At 39.5% G+C, this 21779-nt stretch overlaps 2 protein-coding genes across 6 annotated transcripts in view; one reads left to right on the forward strand and one right to left on the reverse strand.

Annotated features, from left to right (window-relative positions):
- The window catches only part of bloc1s2 (biogenesis of lysosomal organelles complex 1 subunit 2), a 281661-nt gene extending 281376 nt beyond the window's left edge, over nt 1-285 (forward strand). Inside the window, exon 6 of the transcript XR_015852283.1 lies at nt 223-285. The gene's annotated coding sequence lies outside the window, so the exon portion shown is untranslated. The remainder of the gene's footprint in view (nt 1-222) is intronic.
- The window catches only part of dab1a (DAB adaptor protein 1a), a 411680-nt gene that overhangs the window by 40190 nt on the left and 349711 nt on the right, over nt 1-21779 (reverse strand). For 2 of the 5 annotated variants that reach the window (XM_088350331.1, XM_088350334.1), the window contains 3 exons: nt 20271-20309; nt 19946-20008; nt 11497-11550 (listed from right to left, as the gene is read on the reverse strand). The exons of 1 other annotated variant lie outside the window; for it this stretch is intronic. In XM_088350331.1, the coding sequence (XP_088206457.1) occupies nt 11497-11550; nt 19946-20008; nt 20271-20309 (156 nt within the window). The remainder of the gene's footprint in view (nt 1-11496; nt 11551-19945; nt 20009-20270; nt 20310-21779) is intronic. 2 more of the 5 variants (XM_088350335.1, XM_088350333.1) reach the window with 1 other exon arrangement.

The raw sequence follows: 21779 nt of genomic DNA on the forward strand, positions 1-21779 counted from the left end.
AGAGTTTCCCAAACGTAAACAAACTGACTCTCGCTACAAATCTGCCTGGAAACCCAGTGCACATGCGGGCTACCAGCATTACCAGCTCAGTAGCCTAGATGGTAAGGCGCCCGCTTTGAGACTGGGAGGTTCGGGTTCGCGCCCCGGCCGAGTCATTCCTAAGACTTAAAAAGTGGTCGGCGGCGCCCTCTCTTGGCTGCGGCTGCATCGGGTCAGATGCAATCGACATTTCGTTCTGTGTACATTGTTACACAGAATGACAATACAAGGAAATTATTATTATTATTATTATTATTCTCTTCGTGTCACCATCAAAATTCAGAGACAAGGATGATTTCCAACAAGATAGTGGGGAGAAGGACAAAGCCATTATTCAATCAGCCTAAATTCAAGACATTTTGGCCAAATTCCATGAAGTCTCAGAGTTTGTGGAAAGAAATCACCCGGAAAAAGTATTTACAAGTCAGGCTATCGCTACGTCTGCCTCACCCATTTCGGGCGGATTGTCAAAAGCCAGCAAAAGCAGTTGTCGTTGGATCAGTTTTTCTTTAAACGCTAGGGAAAAGGGTAAATATTTTTATTATTTCCTTTATTTTTTGTTTTTATTTTACCTTATACTATAATGTTCATTGTGCGGTAATCTAATTTTAACACATATTTGTTTCATGTCCTGATGCTCTTTTATGATTTATTACAAAAATTTCATACTGTAGTTTTGCGGGGCTTGGAACAGATTAGTGCAATTACATACAAACACACACACACACACATACATATATATATATATATATATATATATATATATATATATATATTGTCATTGATATCGACATCTTATCCATTGTGTTGTACATCCTTTTGGCTAAATGTTTTCAGGTCCTATTTAGTCCAAACGTAGACATATCAAATGTAGACAAGATTTTTGTTCTGACAGCCAAAACATGTTAAAAGATGTATTTGTAAAGTATTTTTATTCAAATGTCTCCTATCAACCAAATAAAGACGTTTGGACCCAACTTTGGCGTATTTCGACGTATTTTCAAGCTGTTTCTAGGGTGGGATAAACAATAGCCAAGGGGTCACCAAAGTAGTGCCCCGCATCCTGATTCTGAAAATAGCTCACCGCTAATGGGTCATTGTGATTTTCTAAGAAACTTGATTTTAAACTGATTTGATATTAAAGTAGTTGATTGAGCTTCTTCACGTTGTTTGCCAAGCCATGCTTTTTTGCGGTTATTTACATCTTAGAGGACGACTTTTGGTTTTCTTAATTCACTAAAATTGGTCTTGAAAAATTATATATTCTATTTTTTTGACTATAAGGGATTTTATACAATTTTATACAAGTTACATTTATTGAATGCAATGAAGATTTTTCACAGAGGAGGCTTAAGGTCGATGACAGGTCGCGCCGTTCCAAGTGCGGAGTGTTTTGGCTGGGGAATTTTGATAACAGGGCGCTGACGAAGGACGTTAGACCTTGTTTTGATAAACGCTTGGTGTTGTTGTGAGTTTTTTAGACGTGGCGGCGCCCTTTGGCGAGGAGGTGGTGAAGCTGGCATCTGGCCTGCCCCATTGGAGGAGTCGGCATGCCCCATGGGAGGAGCCGGCACCCCAGCTTGTGAAAAGAACTTCAGAAAACTGAAGACAAGAGACGGAAGATCGATCGATCGTGAGAGAGAGGCTCGACGAAGAGCGGCACTAATTCGGCTAATTCAATGGAATTCACTTAGTTAAATACTTTAAGAAAATAAATCTGCCCCCGTGTGGAAATGCCGGTCTCTTGTACATTTTTCCATAAAGAAAAGGGGATGCATGTTATGGGTGAATGAAAGTTATGTTTGGTTAATGGAGTCAGATAACTAATTCGAATAATTTGGCAAACGCTACATTTGTAATACTTTTTTTCCCCAACAGTCTCTTGTACCGTGACTAAAAATATTGTGATAATAAGCTATGCTTTTTTGACTGTCATCTAGATCTCAATTGTTTCCCTCATGGTTTGTTTGCGTTTATTTATATCTTAGGGGAGAACTTTCTGTTTTATCCATTCTCTAACATTAGTCTCTTGTACAGTGTGATATGCGATAACATTCAATGCCATTTCATATGTCATCTTTATCACAGTTGTTTTCCTCTTTGTGCTTTGTTTGCGTTTATTTATTTCTTACAAGAGAACTTTCTGTTTTCTCCATTCTCTAACATTTTGTTTCTAGTACAAAATAGTGTGATAATGAGATAACATTCAATGCCATTTCATGTCATTTTCATCACAGTTGTTTTCCTCTTGTTTTTTGAGTTTATTCATACCTTTCAGGATGACATTGTTTTCTTCATTCACCAATATATGTCACTTGTACCGTGACTAAGAATAGTGTGATAATGAGATTCAATGCCTTCTTATGTCATCTATATGACAGTTGTTTTCCTCTCTGTGCTTTTTTGCATTTACTTATATCTTTCAGGACGATTTCCTGTTTCCTTCATTCACTAACATTTGTCTCTTGTACTGTGACTGAAAATATTGTGGTAACAAGGTATGCTTTTTCGTCTGTCATTTATATCTCAGTCGTTTCTCTCGTTGTGCTTTTTTGTGTTATTTATATCTTACAGAACAACTTTGTTTTTTCAATTCAGATGCCACATGTGTGGTCCCTTCTCAAGGCTTCCTCATTTTCCTCATGTTGAGGTTTTTTGAGTTTTTCCTTGCCCTCATGTTGGTTCCAGATGTAATAATAGTCTGAAAAATAGTCTGTGTAATAACCTGTGCAGCCCTTTGAGACTCTTTGTGATTAAGGGCTATACAAATAAAAATGACTTGACTTGACTAACATTTGTCTCTTGCCTTTTCGTATGTCATCTATATCATTGATGGTCTAGTGGTTAGGATGGGGCACTCTAAACTCCGCTACCCAGATTTCAATTCATTTTGCATCCAATGTTTTGAGATTGTGGTCAGCGATATGTTTCGACAGGTTAATCATTGTACACTACTTCCGTAAAACCGTGTGTGCAATGTTCCCTGTAATTTTCCACGGGTCTGAGCGTTCACACAAAGTCGGTGAGCCGCGCTTGAAACAACAGTGAGCAACCATAATCCCAAGTGTGGCAAGATAATTAATTATCAAACATGTCCAAAACTTGACATCAAGTTACATTTTGCTGAGTTTCCGGCAATGCAAAATTATTTTTCTCTTTTGAATGAATTGACTCATGTACTATTGCAAAGGTTGTACGGCCTAGAAATGTCGTTTGTTCTTACAATTCTTTCACAAGATATCCATTTCTTTTTATTTCCTGATACATTTTGTCGCATAATATTAACATTTTTGGGGGCTTATTTAGTCCGTTGCAAGATACAGAACTGTACTTAATCACATTTTTTAGTGGAAGTACAATGTTGGCAACAAGATTCACTTGATATAATTGGAAATTATTTGATTGCCACACAAACTTTTTCTTATTTTTCCGTGTTTTTTTCTACTTTTTAAAAATTCCTTTAAAAAAAATCTCATTGTGTTTATTTTTTCCGAGCTGTTGCTTTTTTTCTTTTTGTTCTCTGTTTACTTTTTTCCTACATTTCTTTCTTTTTTTCTGGCTTTTTTCTAAATTTTTCCTTCTTTTTTTCTCTTCCTTTTGTTTTTTTTTTCAGCTTTTCACTACTTTTTCATTTTGGTATTTTTTTCTTTTTTGTTCTATTCGCCCCTTCTTTTAAGTCATTTTGTGCATAGTTTTACATAATATTTGGTCATGTTGGGATTAAAGAAGCAAAAAAAACCTGAAGAGCCATTTAGGACACTAAAGAGCCGGTTCCTTTTAGTGAGCCGAGCCGAAGAAGCCGGTTCTCGACCAACTCTACTAACTTTACTCAACTTCGTTCTACTCTGACTCGACTTCAAAATACCGCATTACCTTCATGCACTGTAACTTTGACTTGAGTCGCTTCTTAATTAGCAATTTCGAGCCCTCATTTTTGTGCGCCGGCTAGATTTTCTTGTGCGCAGAGAATGTACGAGCAGTGCGCAATTGCGCACGCGCCCAGCTTAGAGGGAACACTGCTTGTCCGTAGTGCGCACCCAAGTTTTGAGTTCTGATACACAAATCAATATGGTATCTGGCTTACAGAGAGCTTGATGCAACCAACAGCACAATTTAGTATTAACACAACAGCTAGCACATTGCCCCATTCTCCGGCTCCTCTCTGTTCCATCAATGTCCGGTATCCCCGAGTTCCCTAGTCTTTTGTCCTCGTATGTCCCGGCCACTGCTTATCAATTAGCCATCTCCAGCGGGGGAACTGTAATTACCCGCGCACGCACTCCCTCAAGTAATTAATGCAGCCTCTATAATGAATGCCGTCCCTCTGATCCCCTGCAGAGTGACTGATCACAAGTGCAAACACGAACGCAGTGCTCGGCGTCAAAGCTCAAATGCACACACATCTGGAGTCGACACCAACACGACACAAAAAGAGATTACGGTGGTGTTCCTCCCCCAAAGATAATAATCGGCGGTAAAAGCAACTGCTCGGCGTGGACTCGGCGAGGCCGTGTGTTGATTCAACACTGAGACCCGGAGCCAGGTCAAGGGCTCAGTAGATTGGAATGGCCTCGCCCGGCGCGTGTGTTTTATCGATCGTCGGCCGTTTAAGACGGTGACATAGTAAATAACGTGGAATCGTCGTCGTTTCTTACGAAATGCGGTCGCCGACGCCGCGATAAGGTTTTAATGCGGCTGCCCGCTATCAATTTCGTCCGATGAAATAGAATCTAAATCCATTCCAAAAGCCACGCTGCAGGTTGTCACTTCCTGTGGAAATAAATAAATAAAAAGAAAACCTTTAAAAGCATCTCACCAGCAGGCGGTGATGAGGCAGAACACATCCAATTGCAAAGTGCATCATTTCTACATTGTTAACCGCAGTGGGAGTTTTTTGCTGTTTAGTGCGACTTACTTGCTTAGCTTAGGGAAATAAGATGAAGGGAATTATCCAGCATACAGTGCTTAACTGGTTTACTAACAACAAATAATGTACGCCAGTAGCACTTTCGTAAATTGTTGGTATCTTCAAATTGATTGAAAAGTGAGTCCAGTTTTTCAATCATACAACTTTACCTTAATGTATGCGATGAACTAACAATATATTGTCTTTAAAAATCGGTTACTCATTCAAGGTTGACAGATTTAATGACTTTGGGTACTCGCACCAAGAGGAAGTGAGTTGAAAGATTTTATACATTTGACTATAAAGGATATTATAAAATTAACTACAAAGTAAGTACATGTACTCAGTTTGATGCAGTAGAGAGATTCACTGACTGTTTTTCTTCAAGGTACATTGGAAGGTTAGGCTGTTTGGAATGCATCGGACGTATTTTGATAACAGAATTCCTGTGAGTGCTGACGGGAGAAGGCCAGACGCACAAGGATAAACATCGCGACGCCCTTCGGCGAGGAGGTGGTGAAGCTGGCACCTGGCGCGCCCATGGGAGGAGTCGGCACGCCCATGGGAGGAGTCAGCATGCCCATGAGAGGAGCCGGCGCGCCGGCTTGTGAAGGGACGTGGGCAGAGGAACTTCAGAAGATCGAGGGACAATCGAGAGAGAGGCTCGACGAAGAGCGACACTAATTCGGCTAATTCGATGGAATTCACTTAGTTTATTATTCAAGAAATTAAAACTGCTCCCGTGTAGGAATGCCGGTCTCTTGTTCATTTTTCCATAAAGAAACGAGCATGCATTGTTAGGCGAATGTATGTTGTGTTTGGTTAATGGAGTCAGATAACTAATTCGAACAATTTGGTAAACGATACATTTGTAATGGTTTAATTCCTAACAGAATGTAACTCACAGATAAATGAAAGCATGTTAGCTCTTAATTATTAACTTAAAATAAAATGACTGATATAAAATGAGAGCTTCAACTGAGTTACATTTTTAACAATCTTTTACCTACAGTTTGAGTAGCTTTGAACCTTTAACTTTTGAATGCATTAAATAATACATTCTAATGAATTTGTCAGTTTACTATAATCAAAATAGGCTTTTTTAAGAGCAGTTATAATTTGCTTAGATATTATTTCTTCCCAAATAAACCCAATAAAGTTATTCTAAAACTGTTTTTAAGCCAGAGGTAAAGCTTTAAAGCTTTAACTTTGACAGCAATTAACAATACATTCACATTTTGTTTAAAATATGTCAATTATTTTATTGCTATCTAAATCGACTTATTTTAACGGCACAAATCAATTGCTTGGATCTCCTTTCTCCCCAAATTAAGCTTGTTAAGTAACTCAAAACAGTTTTAAGCTTTAAGTCCAGAATTAATTAAAATGATACATTTAAATTCTGTTTAAATGTTGTCATTTCCTTGATGTCAAACTAGATTTTTTTAAGAGCAAATCATTTGCTTCGATTTCTTTCTCCCAAGATAAAGCCTAGAAAGTAAATCAAAAACTGTAATATTTAATTTCAGGGTTGAAGCTTTAAATCTTCAAGGGGCGGCAGTAGCTCAGGAGGTAGAGCGCTCGTCTTGGGATCAAGGGATCCCAGTTCGAATCCCGGCTCGTCCGTGTTACAAGTCAAAGTGTCCTAGGGTAAGACACTGAACCCCTAATACCCCCAATAAGCAGGTTAGCGTCTTACATGGATGCAAGGCCGCTATTGGGAAATGTGGAGCACATTGTAAAGCGCTTCGGGAAGTCATTGACTTGAAAAGCGCTATATAAATGCAGGTCATTTCATTTCATTTCAAAGCTTTAACGGCACTAAATACACGGAAACATTTATTATTTTATCAATATCTAAACGGCTCATACCATTTTTTTAAACTTTTGCCACCACAATAAAGCTGGAAAGTAATTCTACAAGCGTGTTTTATAACCTGTAGCATGAACAAGTTCATCGATTAGCTCAATATATACAGTGTACATACGTGTACATTATTTGTGGCGGATCACCTGGATTAGTCTCACAACAGCGTCTCGGTAACAAGTTGGATTGATTGTAAATGCCTGACACCCATTAACACAATTCGGGTTCCATTCAGCCGCAATTTGTTAGCAGCGATTCGAGCTACTCAAGCAATCAAAGTCTGACATTCGAGCCTAATCACAAGCATGACTGTATCCTTAAATGCAACTTGATTAGCATCAAGTCACAAGACAACATATTTGCATGGCTGTGATCAATGTTCCTTGTAATTTTCCACGGGTCTGAGCGTTCACACAAAGTCGGTGAGCAACGCTTGAAACAACAGTGAGTAACCATAATCCCAAGTGTGGCAACTAAGTCATTATCGAACATGTCCAAAACTTGACATCACGTTACATTTTGCTGAGTTTCCGGCAATGCAAAATTATTTTTCTCTTTTGAATGAATTGACTCATGTACTATTGCAAAGGTTGTACGGCCTACAAACGTCGTTTGTTTTTACAATTCTTTCACAAGATATCCATTTCTTTTTTTTCCTGATATATTTTGTCGCATAATAGTAACATTTTTGGGGGCTTATTTAGTCGGTAGGTAGATACAGAACTGTACTTAATCACATTTTTTAGTGGAAGTACAATGTTGGCAACAAGATTCACTTGATATATTTGGAAATTATTTGAATGCAACACAAACTTTTTCTTCTTTTTCCTTTTTTTCTACTTTTTTTTAATTCCTTTAAAAAAAAATCTCATTGTGTTTATTTTTTCCGAGCTGTTACTTTTTTCTTTGTATTCTCTATTTACTTTTTTCCTACATTTCTTTCTTTTCTTTTTTTCTGGCTTTTTTTCTAAATTTTTCCTTCTTTTTTTTCTCTTCCTTTTGTTTCTTTTTTTCTCAGCTTTTCACTACTTTTTCATTTTGGTATTTTTTTCTTTTTTGTTCTACTCCCCCCTTCCTTCAAGTCATTTTGTGCATAATTCTACATAATGTTTGGTCATATAGGGATTAAAGAAGCAAAAACAACCCGAAGAGCCGTTTAGGACCCGAAAGAGCCGGCTCCTTTTAGTGAGCCGAGCCGAAGAAGCCGGTTCTCAACAAACTCTACTAACTTTACTCAACTTCGTTCTACTTCGACTCGACTTCAAAATACCGCATTTAGGACACAACGTCAGGGGAATCCGTGTATTTTTACCTTCATGCACTGTAAGTCGCTTCTTAATTAGTAATTTTGAGCCCTCATTTTTGTGCGGAGGCTAGATTTTCTTGTCTGCTGAGAATGTGCGAGCAGTGCGCAATTTCGCACGTGCGCAGCTTAGAGGGAACACTGGCTGTGATCCACTCAACAGAGACCAACTGCAAGGAGAATTTTAAGAACATGGCGAGACGGTGCAGACATCCCCAAAAATATTGCATTTGCTGCCTTATGGACACCTGCCAACACGACGGCCATCCAAATCGCAGCATGTGTTGCCGTATGGGCAAGGCAGAACACTATAAGCAAAACACTAACACACACACACACACAAATGTGCCAGGGTGCCTGTAAGCTTCTTAGCAAAGCTCAGAATGAGAAGAAAAATGTAAGACTAATTCCCAACCGGCTGAAAACCCACACGGGCCTACTGCCCGCGGTGATGTGGCCCGGTGTTATGCCGAGAAATGCATCCCTGCCGAGATTTGCATCCCCTAGCTACAATAACCACTTTTACCTGGTTTAATCTCACTTTTATATCACTTTTCGGGAATGTAATGGCGAACATATAACCAAAACCACTTCATCTTGCGTTTGTTGGGAATGTAATACAACTTAAACCATTCCGTCTTTGTATTTGTTGTGAATGTAATCGAATGGTAATGCACACCGTATATAAATCACTTGTCCACTTGTGTATGGACAAAATCGGTTTTCCTCTTAAAATGTGGTGGGTGCGGCTTATCATCAGGTGCGCTCTATAGTCCGGAATGTACGATAAATGTATCTACCATTTATTATCGGATCATTTTTCATGAATCTATTCCCAACCACCCATATACGATAACTTGTACTGTAACCTTGCACAGGATTCAATGATTTTTTTTTAACACCGTTTTTTTTAGTAGACAAAAAGCTTGAGCAGGATATATTTTCGATTTACACAAACACACATACACAATGCATTGCAACATGCCACTTGTCCAAAACCAACACTTTCAGGCGCGTACACCGCCCGGCACACACGCGTGAGCTGCCCGCTTATTACGACTCTGGAGATTTTAGCAGATTAAATCCAGCAGCAATATAAGCCGCATCTTTATAGGCAGATAAAGAGCAGTGGAGTTACAGCCCGCCGCTACCGCCTGACAGTAGCCAAGGTCATCTTTCATTAGAACTGCCGGCAGCGGGAAGCCAATAACTACAAAGATATACCACGCGGACGCACACACAAACCGCACGCCGACTGGAATATGGATCTGCACTGTAATGTGTGAGCAGGTGGTGAAAGTACGATACAGCGGTACCTTTTTATACATCTCTAAACACACGAATTTCGGCATTTTCTTCGCTATATGTAGGAAAATCCAGTTCACTGACAGTCCCAGATTCTACCACTACAGACCGCTCGAGACCGCTCACTGCTCGTGACTTCTTACCGCTCGTCAGTATCTCCTCGTCCAAATAGCACATTAAAACTGCTCCAGGCAAACAAAAAACCTATTAAAAGAAAAATATATATTTTTCTCTCCTCCATTTTTTTCAATTTGTAAACATTTTTTAGAAAACTGCCAGGGAGCCACTCCGCTGGGCTAAAGAGCAGGGTTGGGAAGGGTTACTTTAACTGGATTACTTTCAATTACTTTTGGATTACTCCAATACCAGATATGCTAATAAAAGACAAAAGAAACTAAATATGAATACAATTATGACTCACAACACGTGGTAAGCTTTCTCTCCTGGCTTTGATCTCTTTGATCTCCGGCAAAACTAACATAAAATGCGACAGAAACGGAATGAAAATAAATCCAAACCGCTTGCCAACATCATTTTTGACGTTCCATTTATTCCATTACTCTCCAAGCCTGCACAAAATTTAGTAATTTTATTCATATTTAGTTTCTTTTGTCTTTTATTAGCATATTTGGTATTGGAGTCATCCAAAAGTAATTGAAAGTAATCCAGTTAAAGTAACCCTACCCAACTCTGCTTTAGAGCAATGTTCCCTCTAAGCTGCGTGTGTGCGCAATCGCGCACTACCCAGAGCTTTTCCGCGCACAAGAAAATCTAGCCAGCTCACAAAAATCAGGGCTCGAAATTGCTAATTAAGAAGCGAATTAAGTCAAAGTTACAGTGCATGAGGGTAAAAATACACGGGTTCCCCTGACGTTGTGTTCTAAATGCGGTATTTTGAAGTCAAGGTCGAGGTAAAAGGAAGTTGAGTAAAGTTAGTAGAGTTTTTCGAGAACCGGCTTCTTCGGCTCGGCTCACTAAAATAAACCGGGTCTTTCGGGTCCTAAACGGGGGTTGTTTTTGCTTCTTTCATGCCTATATGACCAAATATTGTGTAAAATTATGCACAAAATTACTTAAAAAAAGGGGGAATAGAACAAAAAAGAAAAAAATACCAAAATGAAAAAGTAGTGAAAAGCTGAGAAAAAAAGAAACAAAAGGGAGAGAAAAAAAGAAGGAAAAATTCAGAAAAAAAGCCAGAAAAAAAGAAAAGAAACAAAAAAAGGAAAAAAGTAAATAGAGAACACTGTTGTTTCAAGCGTTTCTCACCGACTTTGTGTGAACGCTCAGATCCGTGGAAAATTAGAGGGAACATTGCTTAAGAGCCACATGATGCTCCTGAGCTACGGGTTGCCGACCCCGGGCCTAGGGAATACCAGGTGCTGTAAATCGGTCACCCGGCACACGCTCTGCGACAGAAGTGACTGAACCCCCTCGGTAGAGTCGGTGAAAATTAAATTTCCCTAAGGTTACCAAATAAATGAAATAAATGAAAAAAAGAAATAAATAAATCAGTGCACTGCGATTGGCTGGTAACCAGTTCAGGGTGTCCCCTGCCCACTGCCCGATGATTACTGGGATGGGCTCCAGCACCCCCGCAACCCTACTGAGGATAAGCGGTGCAGCTAATGAGATGAGATAAATAAATCAGGCGCATTTAAAAAAAAAAGTTGCGGTGTGATCCCGTGAGATTCCTGCAGCTTGATGACGTCTGTGGATACGGTAGGCGACGGTTGGAGTAAGGCGTCACAATCTGGGACAAGGTCATGCGGGGTTTACGCTGGATGCACCACCAGGCATGCTTAATCGAGCACCACAAACACGAAACACCGAACGGGGGGGAGGAGAGGATGAGTTTGTTCGCCAGCCACCACAAGCAGAGGAGACGCACACTGCACAAAGCACTAAGTCCCGGCCAACCTCTCAGGGGTGGAGGGCGAGTCATAAATTCATCACCGAAATGACAGATATGCTGAGTGACTCTTGAGGGAAATCAGGAGGGGGGTGCAGATCAGGGTCCGACCTGAGAGGTTTGAGCGGGGATGGGGAGGCAGGCGGCGCGAACACGGCAAAACTCACTGGGTGTCTCTTTGGGACGTCATAGACCCCTTCTTTCTGTTGGCTGGTGGGAACCTATACAGCAGGAAAGACGGAGAGCGGAAAAACAGCCGGGAGAAACCGTTACCTTGCGCATGGGAGCCCGATTGGGATTAGATTCTGCTCTGTTCTGCGTATAAGCAGGATGATGACGAATGGGATGTGTTTTTCGATCAATTATCAAATGTTTTAATAACATAATCGATTGATCACTCAAGTACCTGTTGGTTTGCTTCAAATTCTTTCAATATCATCTTCCCAGCAGTAAATATTCACCATATTTGAAGTGTTCTCATCCCTGCGCCCTAGACGCATCATGTCAAATCAACGTGGGTCCCCGGGACGCAACTTTTTTGACACGAAATTGTCATTATCATTTTTTAACAAAAATTTCAGAACTTCAGGTAGATCCGCCATTGTTGTTTTGGTCTCGCGGTTCGAGTTTTCGTCTGCACGCCGATCTCGAGTTCGAGTTGTGTAGTGAAAGTCCGTCTCTTTTTAGAGAACCGGCTTTTTCGGCTCAACTTATTAAAGAGAGCCGTCTCTCAAACGGCTCACTTGCTTTGATGCATTATATTACGAATAATTATGTTGTATAAAGAAGTTAAGAAAAAAAGGAAGTATAAAAGGAGAAAATGAAAAAAGACAGGTTTGTGGTGATCCCTTTTAATCAGTATATTACCAACAATAATTGAATGCAGAAAATGAATTCATAATTTTAATAAGAAAATGTATTATTCTACTTATTTATAGTTGCATGTATTTTTTCCTTCCACAGCGAACGTCCAAGCGACTTCATTTTTGAACTTTTTTTTATAAAAAACCTCATTCATGTCGAACAACTCAGTGTCTCACAACAAAATGTTCATTAACAATATATATGATATAAGGAAACACATGTACAATATAACATGTTAAACGACAAAAATACACATGTTTGAAAAAAAAAAGATTTTTTTGTATTTTGTAAGGGAAAATACGACAGTTTGTAAGGGCATGAAGCACACTAAATTTTGGGGACCCATAGATCTCTGTTGGGACCCATAGATTTTTGAGCATGCGAGTCCCCGGGACCCATCACTTTTCAGAGGTAAAATAAACACTGTATTTGTGTTTTCTTTAACATAATGGATGATGGACAAATAAAGATTCGTGAAGCATCTTAATAATTTTTGACACCAAAGCTGGGGTCACACGTTTTATAGCCTAGACATACTTTATTGTTACTGATTAGAATGAAGGTCTTCCAGTTGGATATTCATTTATAAGATAAACCCAATATATTGTTAATACTATGATACTTCTGTGAATCGACCATCTTTTATTTCCTCATCTCATCTCTCATCTCATTAGCTGCACCGCTTATCCTCAGTAGGGTCGCGGGGGTGCTGGAGCCTATCCCAGCTGTCTTTGGGCAGTGGGCAGGGGACACCCTGAACTGGTTGCCAGCCAATCGCAGGGCACACGGGGACAGACAACTCACTCGCTCATTCACACCTAGGGACAATTTGGACCGGCCAATTCACCTGAAATGCATGTTTTTGGAATGTGGGAGGAAACCGGAGTGACCGGAGGAAACCCACGCAAGCACGGGGAGAACATACAAACTCTGCACAGGACGTCTGGAGCTGGATTTAAACCCATGCAGGAGGTTCCCATGACTTGAACTGTGCCGCCGTGCTGCCCTCTTTTATTTCCTAATATGTTAAAATAGACTAAAATTGGTTAGAAATGAAATTCCAGAAAAATTCATAATCAGTGGTCCCCTATTTTCAGAACCAGTCCACGGGCTACTTAGATTTTCTCAGGGAGCTTTTTCTTTTTCTTTCTGTCGTTTCACTTCTCTTATTCTTTTTATCTTTGTCTTTTTTCACTCTCTTTTTCTCTCTATATTCCTTTCCCCCTTCTTCTCCATTCATATCTCTATTCTGCTCTCTCGTTTTCTCTCACTGTTACTCTGTCTCCCTTGTTCTTCCTATCTGTTTATCGCTCTCTCTTCCCCTCCCTCTCTTTCTCTGTCTTTTTCTCCCTCTCTCTTTCTCTTAAACTTACTAGTCCGGCCCCTGTGGGATTTTTTATAGCATTTGTGGCCCCCAGCTAAAACGAGTTTGACACCCCTGGATTATAGGGTGTTACAAAAATAATTTGATGAAATTATTCTATTGATAAACAAATATAAACTGAAATATAACATGTATATGTAGACGTCTGCATGTATTGGTGTATGGCTTAAGGATCCGTGAACCATGATATTTATTCATAAATGCCACCCAAGAAAAACTGGATGGAACTATATTATCTTTGGTCTTCATGTATCAAATTTAGTACCCTTTATCAGGAGACACGATTATTTTTTTTCCTCCTGGCCCAGCCTCGCTGCAAAATAGTCTAACATAATGTGGCCCTCAACCCAAAATATTTGCCCACCCTGCTGTAGTGTTTCTGACTGATATGAAATGATAAATAAATATGATTAAAGTTGTCAATCAAAGGAACATAGCCAAAAATCAGGTATCTTTTTATCGATGCTAACAGTGTTCATTTTACCTGTGAAAAGTGATGGGTCTCGGGGACTCGCATGCTCAAAAATTTATGGGTCCCAACAGAGATCTATGGGTCCCCAAAATTTAGTGTTATCGAGGTTGAAATTGTAAATCGGCGACAAATATGTAATATAAATCTATATATTCATTCAGTTCTAATCATCACAGTTAATTGGTAATACAAAGCAGTTATCGCTTCAGATTTTTCAGTTCATATATTCTTCGTGGTTTGCTGTCCCGCCACAATTGTAATGTCTTCGCAAGGTCCAATTGTTTGGTAAGATGCACCTTTATAAGCTGGTGTTGTGTTGTGATATTGAAGCGGTTTCCATTATCATCCTCCCCATAGCGTAACCAAGAATATAATTTAGTCCATTTTGGCAGAAAAGTCCTTTTCTTGCTTGGAGTATTCTTTTGTTTATTCTCTTTCGTCGAATCATTCTCTTCAACACACGTGTTTTCCTTGCCTCCGCGATCTTCCGAAGAATTTCTCCTGGGTTTTATCATGCCGGAATTATTGCCGTTGTTATCACTTTCTGCATTATGTTTCGACTTATTACTGACACTTAAGAAATTACCAATTTTGTGTTGATTTTCACCTAATACTAACTGTTTTTTCGGAGGCATACTTAACCTTCACCTTCACTCGACGACAACCACCACAACAATGACGTAATCTCGAAGCAACGAGATATTGTTTGCCGAGATCGGCGTGCAGACGAAAACTCGAACCGCGAGACCAAAACAACAATGGCGGATCTGCCAGACGAAAAGTTTGGAGGGCAGTAAATCTTTGGTAAAAAAAAAAAGGAATCGGGTAATAATGACAATTCTGTGTCAAAAAAAACGATTTGACACTATGCGTCCCCAGCAAAAATGATGCGTCTAGGACGCAGGGACGCGGGCAAACGAGAACACTGATGCTAATCAAAATTAAAATCTACATGGAGACTTGGTGAGGGGCGCCAGGTGCAGCCTCGTAGTAGGGAAAAGACACAAAAGGAAGCTTTTCACTAGTACAGACAAGCAATAAGTCATTGTCATGGACGTGGGGGCAATGTAATATCCCATCCCACAAAAAAAACGGAAGGATTTGACACTGCCTGTGCGGCAAGAGGGTGAAATAAGCGCTGATCACTAACCGAGATTGTCTGCTTTGGAACACAAGTGACATTTGGGATGTATTAGAGATGAAACTCCTAATGAAGAAAGGCTAAGTCATGACAGATGATTTCTAATTATGTATTGTATTGTACTGTATTTTTTAGTGCAACCAACAACGAGTTTTAAGAAGCACTAGGGAAAATAAAAACCCCGGAGACTCAAAGTGACCAAACCGTACTTTTATTTCTTCTACATTTTTAAGCAAAGCCTTATACAAGCTTTTTGTATTTTTTCCTGCCATAGATACAAGATGGCGGACAAATATGTAAGCGCCCTCCATGTATGGCTCATATGTCAAATACCTAAAATCATCTCGAAGTATTTTTAAAAATAAATATTGTTTCTGAACTTTTTTATTCCCAGTGCAGTAATACACCCATAATACAAACTCTCGCTTTAAATGTAAAAACAGGCAGAAATATTTTCATTTGTTTTTTTTCATGTATGTAAACTTATACTGTATTGTTAATGGTATGATACCCTTTGGAACTTTATCTTCCTATTAACCACCACACATCAATATTGTTTTATTTTAATGACAATAGTTTTTTTTGCCACCAGGAGGCGCTACATGATGCGCCAAATTAAGGAGATTTCGCTTTATTTTTGAATAACTCTTAAAATAAGATAAATAATACTAAAAAATTTGTAAATTTATCTGCGAAGATCATTTTACTTAGAATCATGATTATTTTACTTTTAAAATAAGAATTACCAAACTACATTTTTCTCCCCTAAATCTTCCAACAGGACTTTTTCCAGAGTAGTGGTTCTTCAGAAATTCAGGCGAAAGTGATAAGCTAAAATCTTTACTTTGACTAAAAATAAACACAATATATCTACAGCGAATAAAAAAAATATTTTCATGCACGAATGTCCAAATAAAGTCTGAACTGTTAGTCTTTTGTCATTATTAATTACCCAAAAAATCCATGAATAGAATGATTGAAATTATATTCCCAAATCTTTGCATTTTATGTAAAATCTATATACATCAGTATTCCCTTGTTTTTCAGGGGTTATTATTATTATTACAATTATTACAATTATTATCCAATTAAATACACTATTACAGGCTGAAACCAAAGGACTAACCTATTTACATACTCAAGCATTTGTTTAATAGATCAAAGTAATGTATAAATGTTTACTTCTCTTTGGTATAAAAAAAAAAAATACTGTAACAGCAAAAAATAATAAGCGGGGGGACGATTAACTCAACTGTGTTATACCGAGGATTTACTGTACAGACACTGCCCTACTTACGACTTTTCAACTTACGTAAAACGGCAGAAAATATTTTTTTTTCGGGTTGTCGAAAAATATCCGGACATTACTATAAGTTAGATTTTGTATTTTGTGCACCTTTTTCCGAGTAAAGCACAGTACTGTAGTGCTTCTCTCTGCCACGTGGCGCTGCGAGAGGCCACCCAGCATCCACCCTGAAGAAGAAATCCGGCTTCTACTTCCTGGTTCGTGTGTCAACACAACAATGTGTACTGTATTGCTAGCGTGCTAAGAACTTTGACGCTTTCATTGTGTAATATCTTGTGCAACCATTCAATATGGTTGGTGTAAAGTGTAAATAAGACGCGAGGCGTTTCTTTTGAAACAAAGGTGGAATAAGAAAGCTTGATGCGGTTGAGAAAATGGTCGCAACGCTTTTTTAAAGCTACTTTTTACCACCAAGAACCTTTTGAAGCGCATCTCCCAAAAGTAAGTTACACTCAACTTTATTTTTTTTTTATAGAGCGTATTATTTTATAAAATGTTTATTTTTCCGTAAAAAATACAGGTTACTTATACTAGCCTTAAACATACTTATACAAACCTTAACCATACAAAATATAGCACTGAAATAACTTATGAACGATAGTCCAGAACCTCGTTCGAAAGTAGGGCAGTGCCTGTAATCGTTTATGATTACAGCTCCAAATATACACAGAATCTCCCTAAAATTATATTATTGTGGAGTCATTAAAGCATTTTATTTTCTATAATGAACAGCTCGGTGGCCTTGGGAGTATGGCGCCCGCCCTGAGACTGGGAGGTTGAGGTTCAAGCCTCGGCCGAGTCATACCTAAGACTTAAACATTGGTACCCGTTGCCTTCCTGCTTGGCGTTCAGCATTAGGGGTTGGAATTGGGGGGTTTGGTCACCAAATGACTCCCAACACCTCAGTTGGGTTGAGCGAGGGGGCTGGGAATCCCATCCTCTGAATCAATCTCCCAAAAAGAGTCAGAAAGGACTCTAGCCACCTCCCACTAGGGGGATATGGCTGTGATATATATATATTTTCTATAATTCAAAAATGAATGGCAACACATTATATGAACAATCTAATAGAACTTTTCGCTCATGCAGACTCTCGGATATGTTTCGTTGAGCCGAGGGTGGGTGGAGACAGAGTAATATTTAAAAGCCAGCGCGGAAACTACTTCAAAATCCAACATATCTTTAAGAGACCTGCCTAAGAGACTTGCTGTCTTCGTCTTAATCGTGCCAATGCCGATATGCACAACCATAAAGCCAAATCCCAGCACTGTGGCTTTAAAAATCAACACGGAGGGAACGGGGCATTTTCTGCGCCGCTCCTGGGCCAAATGGATGCATGTTGCGCACTCGGTCCCTTGCTGACTTCCTTGGCATGTTTATTTCCGGAAGCGGACATCTTTATTCATACATCAGCTCCTCTGTGGCTGCGGGCAGCCTCACGTTTTGCATGCCGTGTATACTCGATCCGTGTTATTTAAAGATCAAACGGGAGTCTTGTAATTAATCTTTCTTTTCTTTCATCTCGACGGGAGAAGGGGACGGGGGTGTCTGGCGGAGGAAGTGGGCGGGTCTCTCTTCCTGCACTGGCCGAGAATATCCCAAGCATTCGCTCACCCGCCCTCCACCTATTCACACCCATCATAGGTCTGCCTACGCCTCCCTAGGGTGCCGTAGACTGCATGTTTGCTTTGAAAATAGCGTTTCCCATCGTTTACCTAACATAGCCATGTTACATAACAGATGTTCAGGGTTGGGTAGGGTTACTTTAACTGGATTACTTTCAATTACTTTTGCATTACTCCAATACTAAGACAAAATAAACTAAATACAAATAATTTTACACCACACATACCTGTAATCCTTAATGACTCCTTCATAATTCATAATTAGACTCACGATTATCACCGTTCCCCCTGATTGACCTGAAAATGGCAGCCAAGGCACCGTGCACGACACACAGTGCTTATTGAATTATCTGTTAGAAAGAAACTAAATATGAATAAAATGATGACTCACAACACGTGGTAAGCTTTCTCTCCTGGCTTTGATCTCTTTGATCTCCAGCAAAACGAACATAAAATGCGACAGAAACAAAATGAAAATGAATCCAAACAGCTTGCCAACATCATTTTTGCCGTTCCATGTATTCCGTTACTCCCCAAGCCTGCACAAAATTTAGTAATTTTATTCATATTTAGTTTCTTTTGTCTTTTATTAGCATATTTGGTATTGGAGTAATCCAAAAGTAATTGAAAGTAATCCAGTTAAAGTAACCCTACTCAACCCTGCAGATGTTATCAATGAAAAAGCACTTCCACTACTAGGATTGGAACGATTAGTCAACAATGTCGACAACAATCGATAATAGAATTGGTCGACAATGAATTAAGTGTAGACTATAGTCACCAGACACGTTTTCAGAGTGAGGCATCCCTTCATGATTACGGTAAATTCCGGACTATAAGCCGCTACTTTTCCCCCAAACTTTCAACCCTGCGGCTTATTCAGTGATGCGGCCAATTTATGTAATCTTTCTAACGGCCGCCAGCGGCGCTCGAGTACAAAAGGTAAGATTTAGACCGGTGGAATATATGCGCCGAGGAAGACTGCAACTTCTTGGCCTGACGAGCGGCGAGAAATCTTTCACTAAAACTGTCCGCATGCAAAAGGCAACTTTTTTGCAAGTCTGCCAGTGGATCCTGACAGCGTGGGGCAGCATCAAAAAATCCACCATCACCAACGGGTTCCGAAAAGCCGGTCTGCTGCGTGACGGAGAGGAGGGCACAGAATCAGGATTGGATGGGAGCGTGGGACGACGTCTATATGACGCTGTTTCTTTCCGACACTGAGGAAGACGACTTTGATGGCTTCAGTTCTAAGGAGGAAGATGAGGACGGTTTACCGTGATTTTTACAGGTACGGTATGTTTTTTTAACAGACCCGTTTACTGTGTTGCGAGCGTGTTGCTAGCGTGTTGCTAGCGTGTTGCTACCATTAACTGCCCGGATGAAAGTTATATTATTATTATTAAAACTTTGAAAACTTTCTCGGTGTACCGTCTTTCTTTGTAAATATGTGTAACCATGTATTATATGTATTTGCAACTGTATATTTTTGTAATGTATTTATTTTGGACACTTTTTCTGATATGTTTTGGACGGGCGAATTAAAAAGAAGGGGCGTAACAAATGCGGGCTGACGGGAATTGGGGACCGGTTTCTTATATGTATATACATATAGAGTATATATATATATATATATATATATAGATATATATATACCTAAATCAAAATGTCTTTTCACTAGCCCCTGATCCACTAAGTACATCACTGTATTCCTGACGTCTCCTTTCGTCTGTTATGCATTCCATCAAACATATTTTGTCGGAGTTCTGCACAAGATGATGATGATGATGATGATGACATATTTTGTTTCATTTTGGTGTATACCTGATAAATGCTCTCATCTGATTGGTCGCGGATGGGCTCGTGGCCGGCCTCAAACACAATGTACTACAGCGTCGGAAGCACGGGGAAGAAACAAGGAAGGGGAAACAATAATAGGGAAAAAAAAGGAGTCGAGAGAGAAGTCAAATAGCATTTTTTTGTTGGAAAATCAGCTTTTCATGCACCCCGTAAGCATGCAAGTTTAAAAGTTGAAGATTTCCTATTAGTGGCAAGTCTCCCCACACAGTGCGCACACTCACACACACACACACACAAACACACACACAAGAGGCAAAGCGGGGGAGTGAAGCAAGGCTGGCGAGGTTACCTGGTAGACCGGGTCCTCCAGATCTTCTTCCAGTATCGTCTGCAGACCAGCAGGCCAACAAGAAAAGGGAAAGAAGCATTAAGGGTTAGAGGCGAAAGAGCCAAGGGAGGAGGTGTAAAGTGAAAGAGGATAAAGAATTAAAGAGTGAAAGAAGAAAGCGTCTCTGGGTTGTAAAAATTAGCACACCGAGTAGGATAGGCAATAATCAGACGGCGCTACAATCGAGACCATCAATCATCATTTACCGTCAATTCCGGACTATAAGCCGCTACTTTTTTCCCAAACTTTCAACCCTGCGGCTTATTCAGTGATGCGGCCAATTTATGTAATTTTTCTCACGGCCGCCAGCGGCGCTCGAGTACAAAAGGTAAGATTTAGACCGGTGGAATATATGCGCCGAGGAAGACTGCAACTTCTTGGCTTGTGCATACAGTAAATTCAATTAGCGTAAACATACCCTCATCATGCAAAATGCAAAAAGAAAGGCACATGACGCAGCCTTCAAGCTAAAAGCAATCGAGCAGTCCGATAAAGACAGTGACAGTGCGAGTGTTGCTAGCGTGTTGCTAGCGTGTTGCTAGCGTGTTGCTACCATTAACTGCCCTGTCACAGGCACCGTTTGGGATGAAAGTTATATTATTATGATCAAAGCTTTGAAAACTCTCTCGGTGTACCGTCTTTCTTTGTAAATATGTGTAACCCATGTATAATATGTATTTGCAACTGTATATTTTTGTAATGTATTTGTATTCGTATTTGTCTTTTATTAGCATATTTGGTATTGGAGTAATCAAAAAAGAAATTGAAAGTAATCCAGTTAAAGTAACCCTACCCAACCCTGTAAATATGAATGTTTCATTTGTATTTTTATATTGATTCTGTGTTAGTTCTTTCTCATTTCACTTCACAATATTTGTATTTTCCTTTTCAGAAAGGCTGAATTGACATTATTTTGTGAATAATAATAATACAATTAGTATGTTACGTATTACTTGGCTGAGTGTCTGCCTATGCAGAGTGAGGCACGCGATTCTCTTGCCTCATGACAGTGAGACCAAAAAACCTAATTTGGCACATAACTCAGCTATAAATAATACAATTAGTGTTTGCATAAACAAGCTAAAAGCAGGTCGAGCCATCCAGTATTTTTTTAATTACTTGGACATTTTTTTAATAATGGATGATGACCCATCTAGTGATGCTTTTATTCAAAAGGAGCAGCGCAATGACTTCATTTGGGCAATGAACGACAGTGAGATGTGTTTTTTACATGTGGCTTTTTTGTATCAATCAAATGACAAATACAATGCAGGAATTATTTATTTGTGAATCTGATTCTGCCTCATGTATTTGCCTTTTTAACTTGGCTGACTATTGAGTAAGTCATTTGTTTTATGTCTCTGCTTCTGTGTTGCTGCTAATCAGGGTTGGGTAGGGTTACTTTAACTTGATTACTTTCGGATTACTCCAATACCAAATATTATAATAAAATACAAAATAAAACTAAAT

Source organism: Urocampus carinirostris, chromosome 12 (genome assembly GCF_059441175.1).
Source record: "Urocampus carinirostris isolate Australia breed hairy pipefish chromosome 12, RoL_Ucar_1.0, whole genome shotgun sequence".
NCBI lineage: Eukaryota > Metazoa > Chordata > Actinopteri > Syngnathiformes > Syngnathidae > Urocampus > Urocampus carinirostris.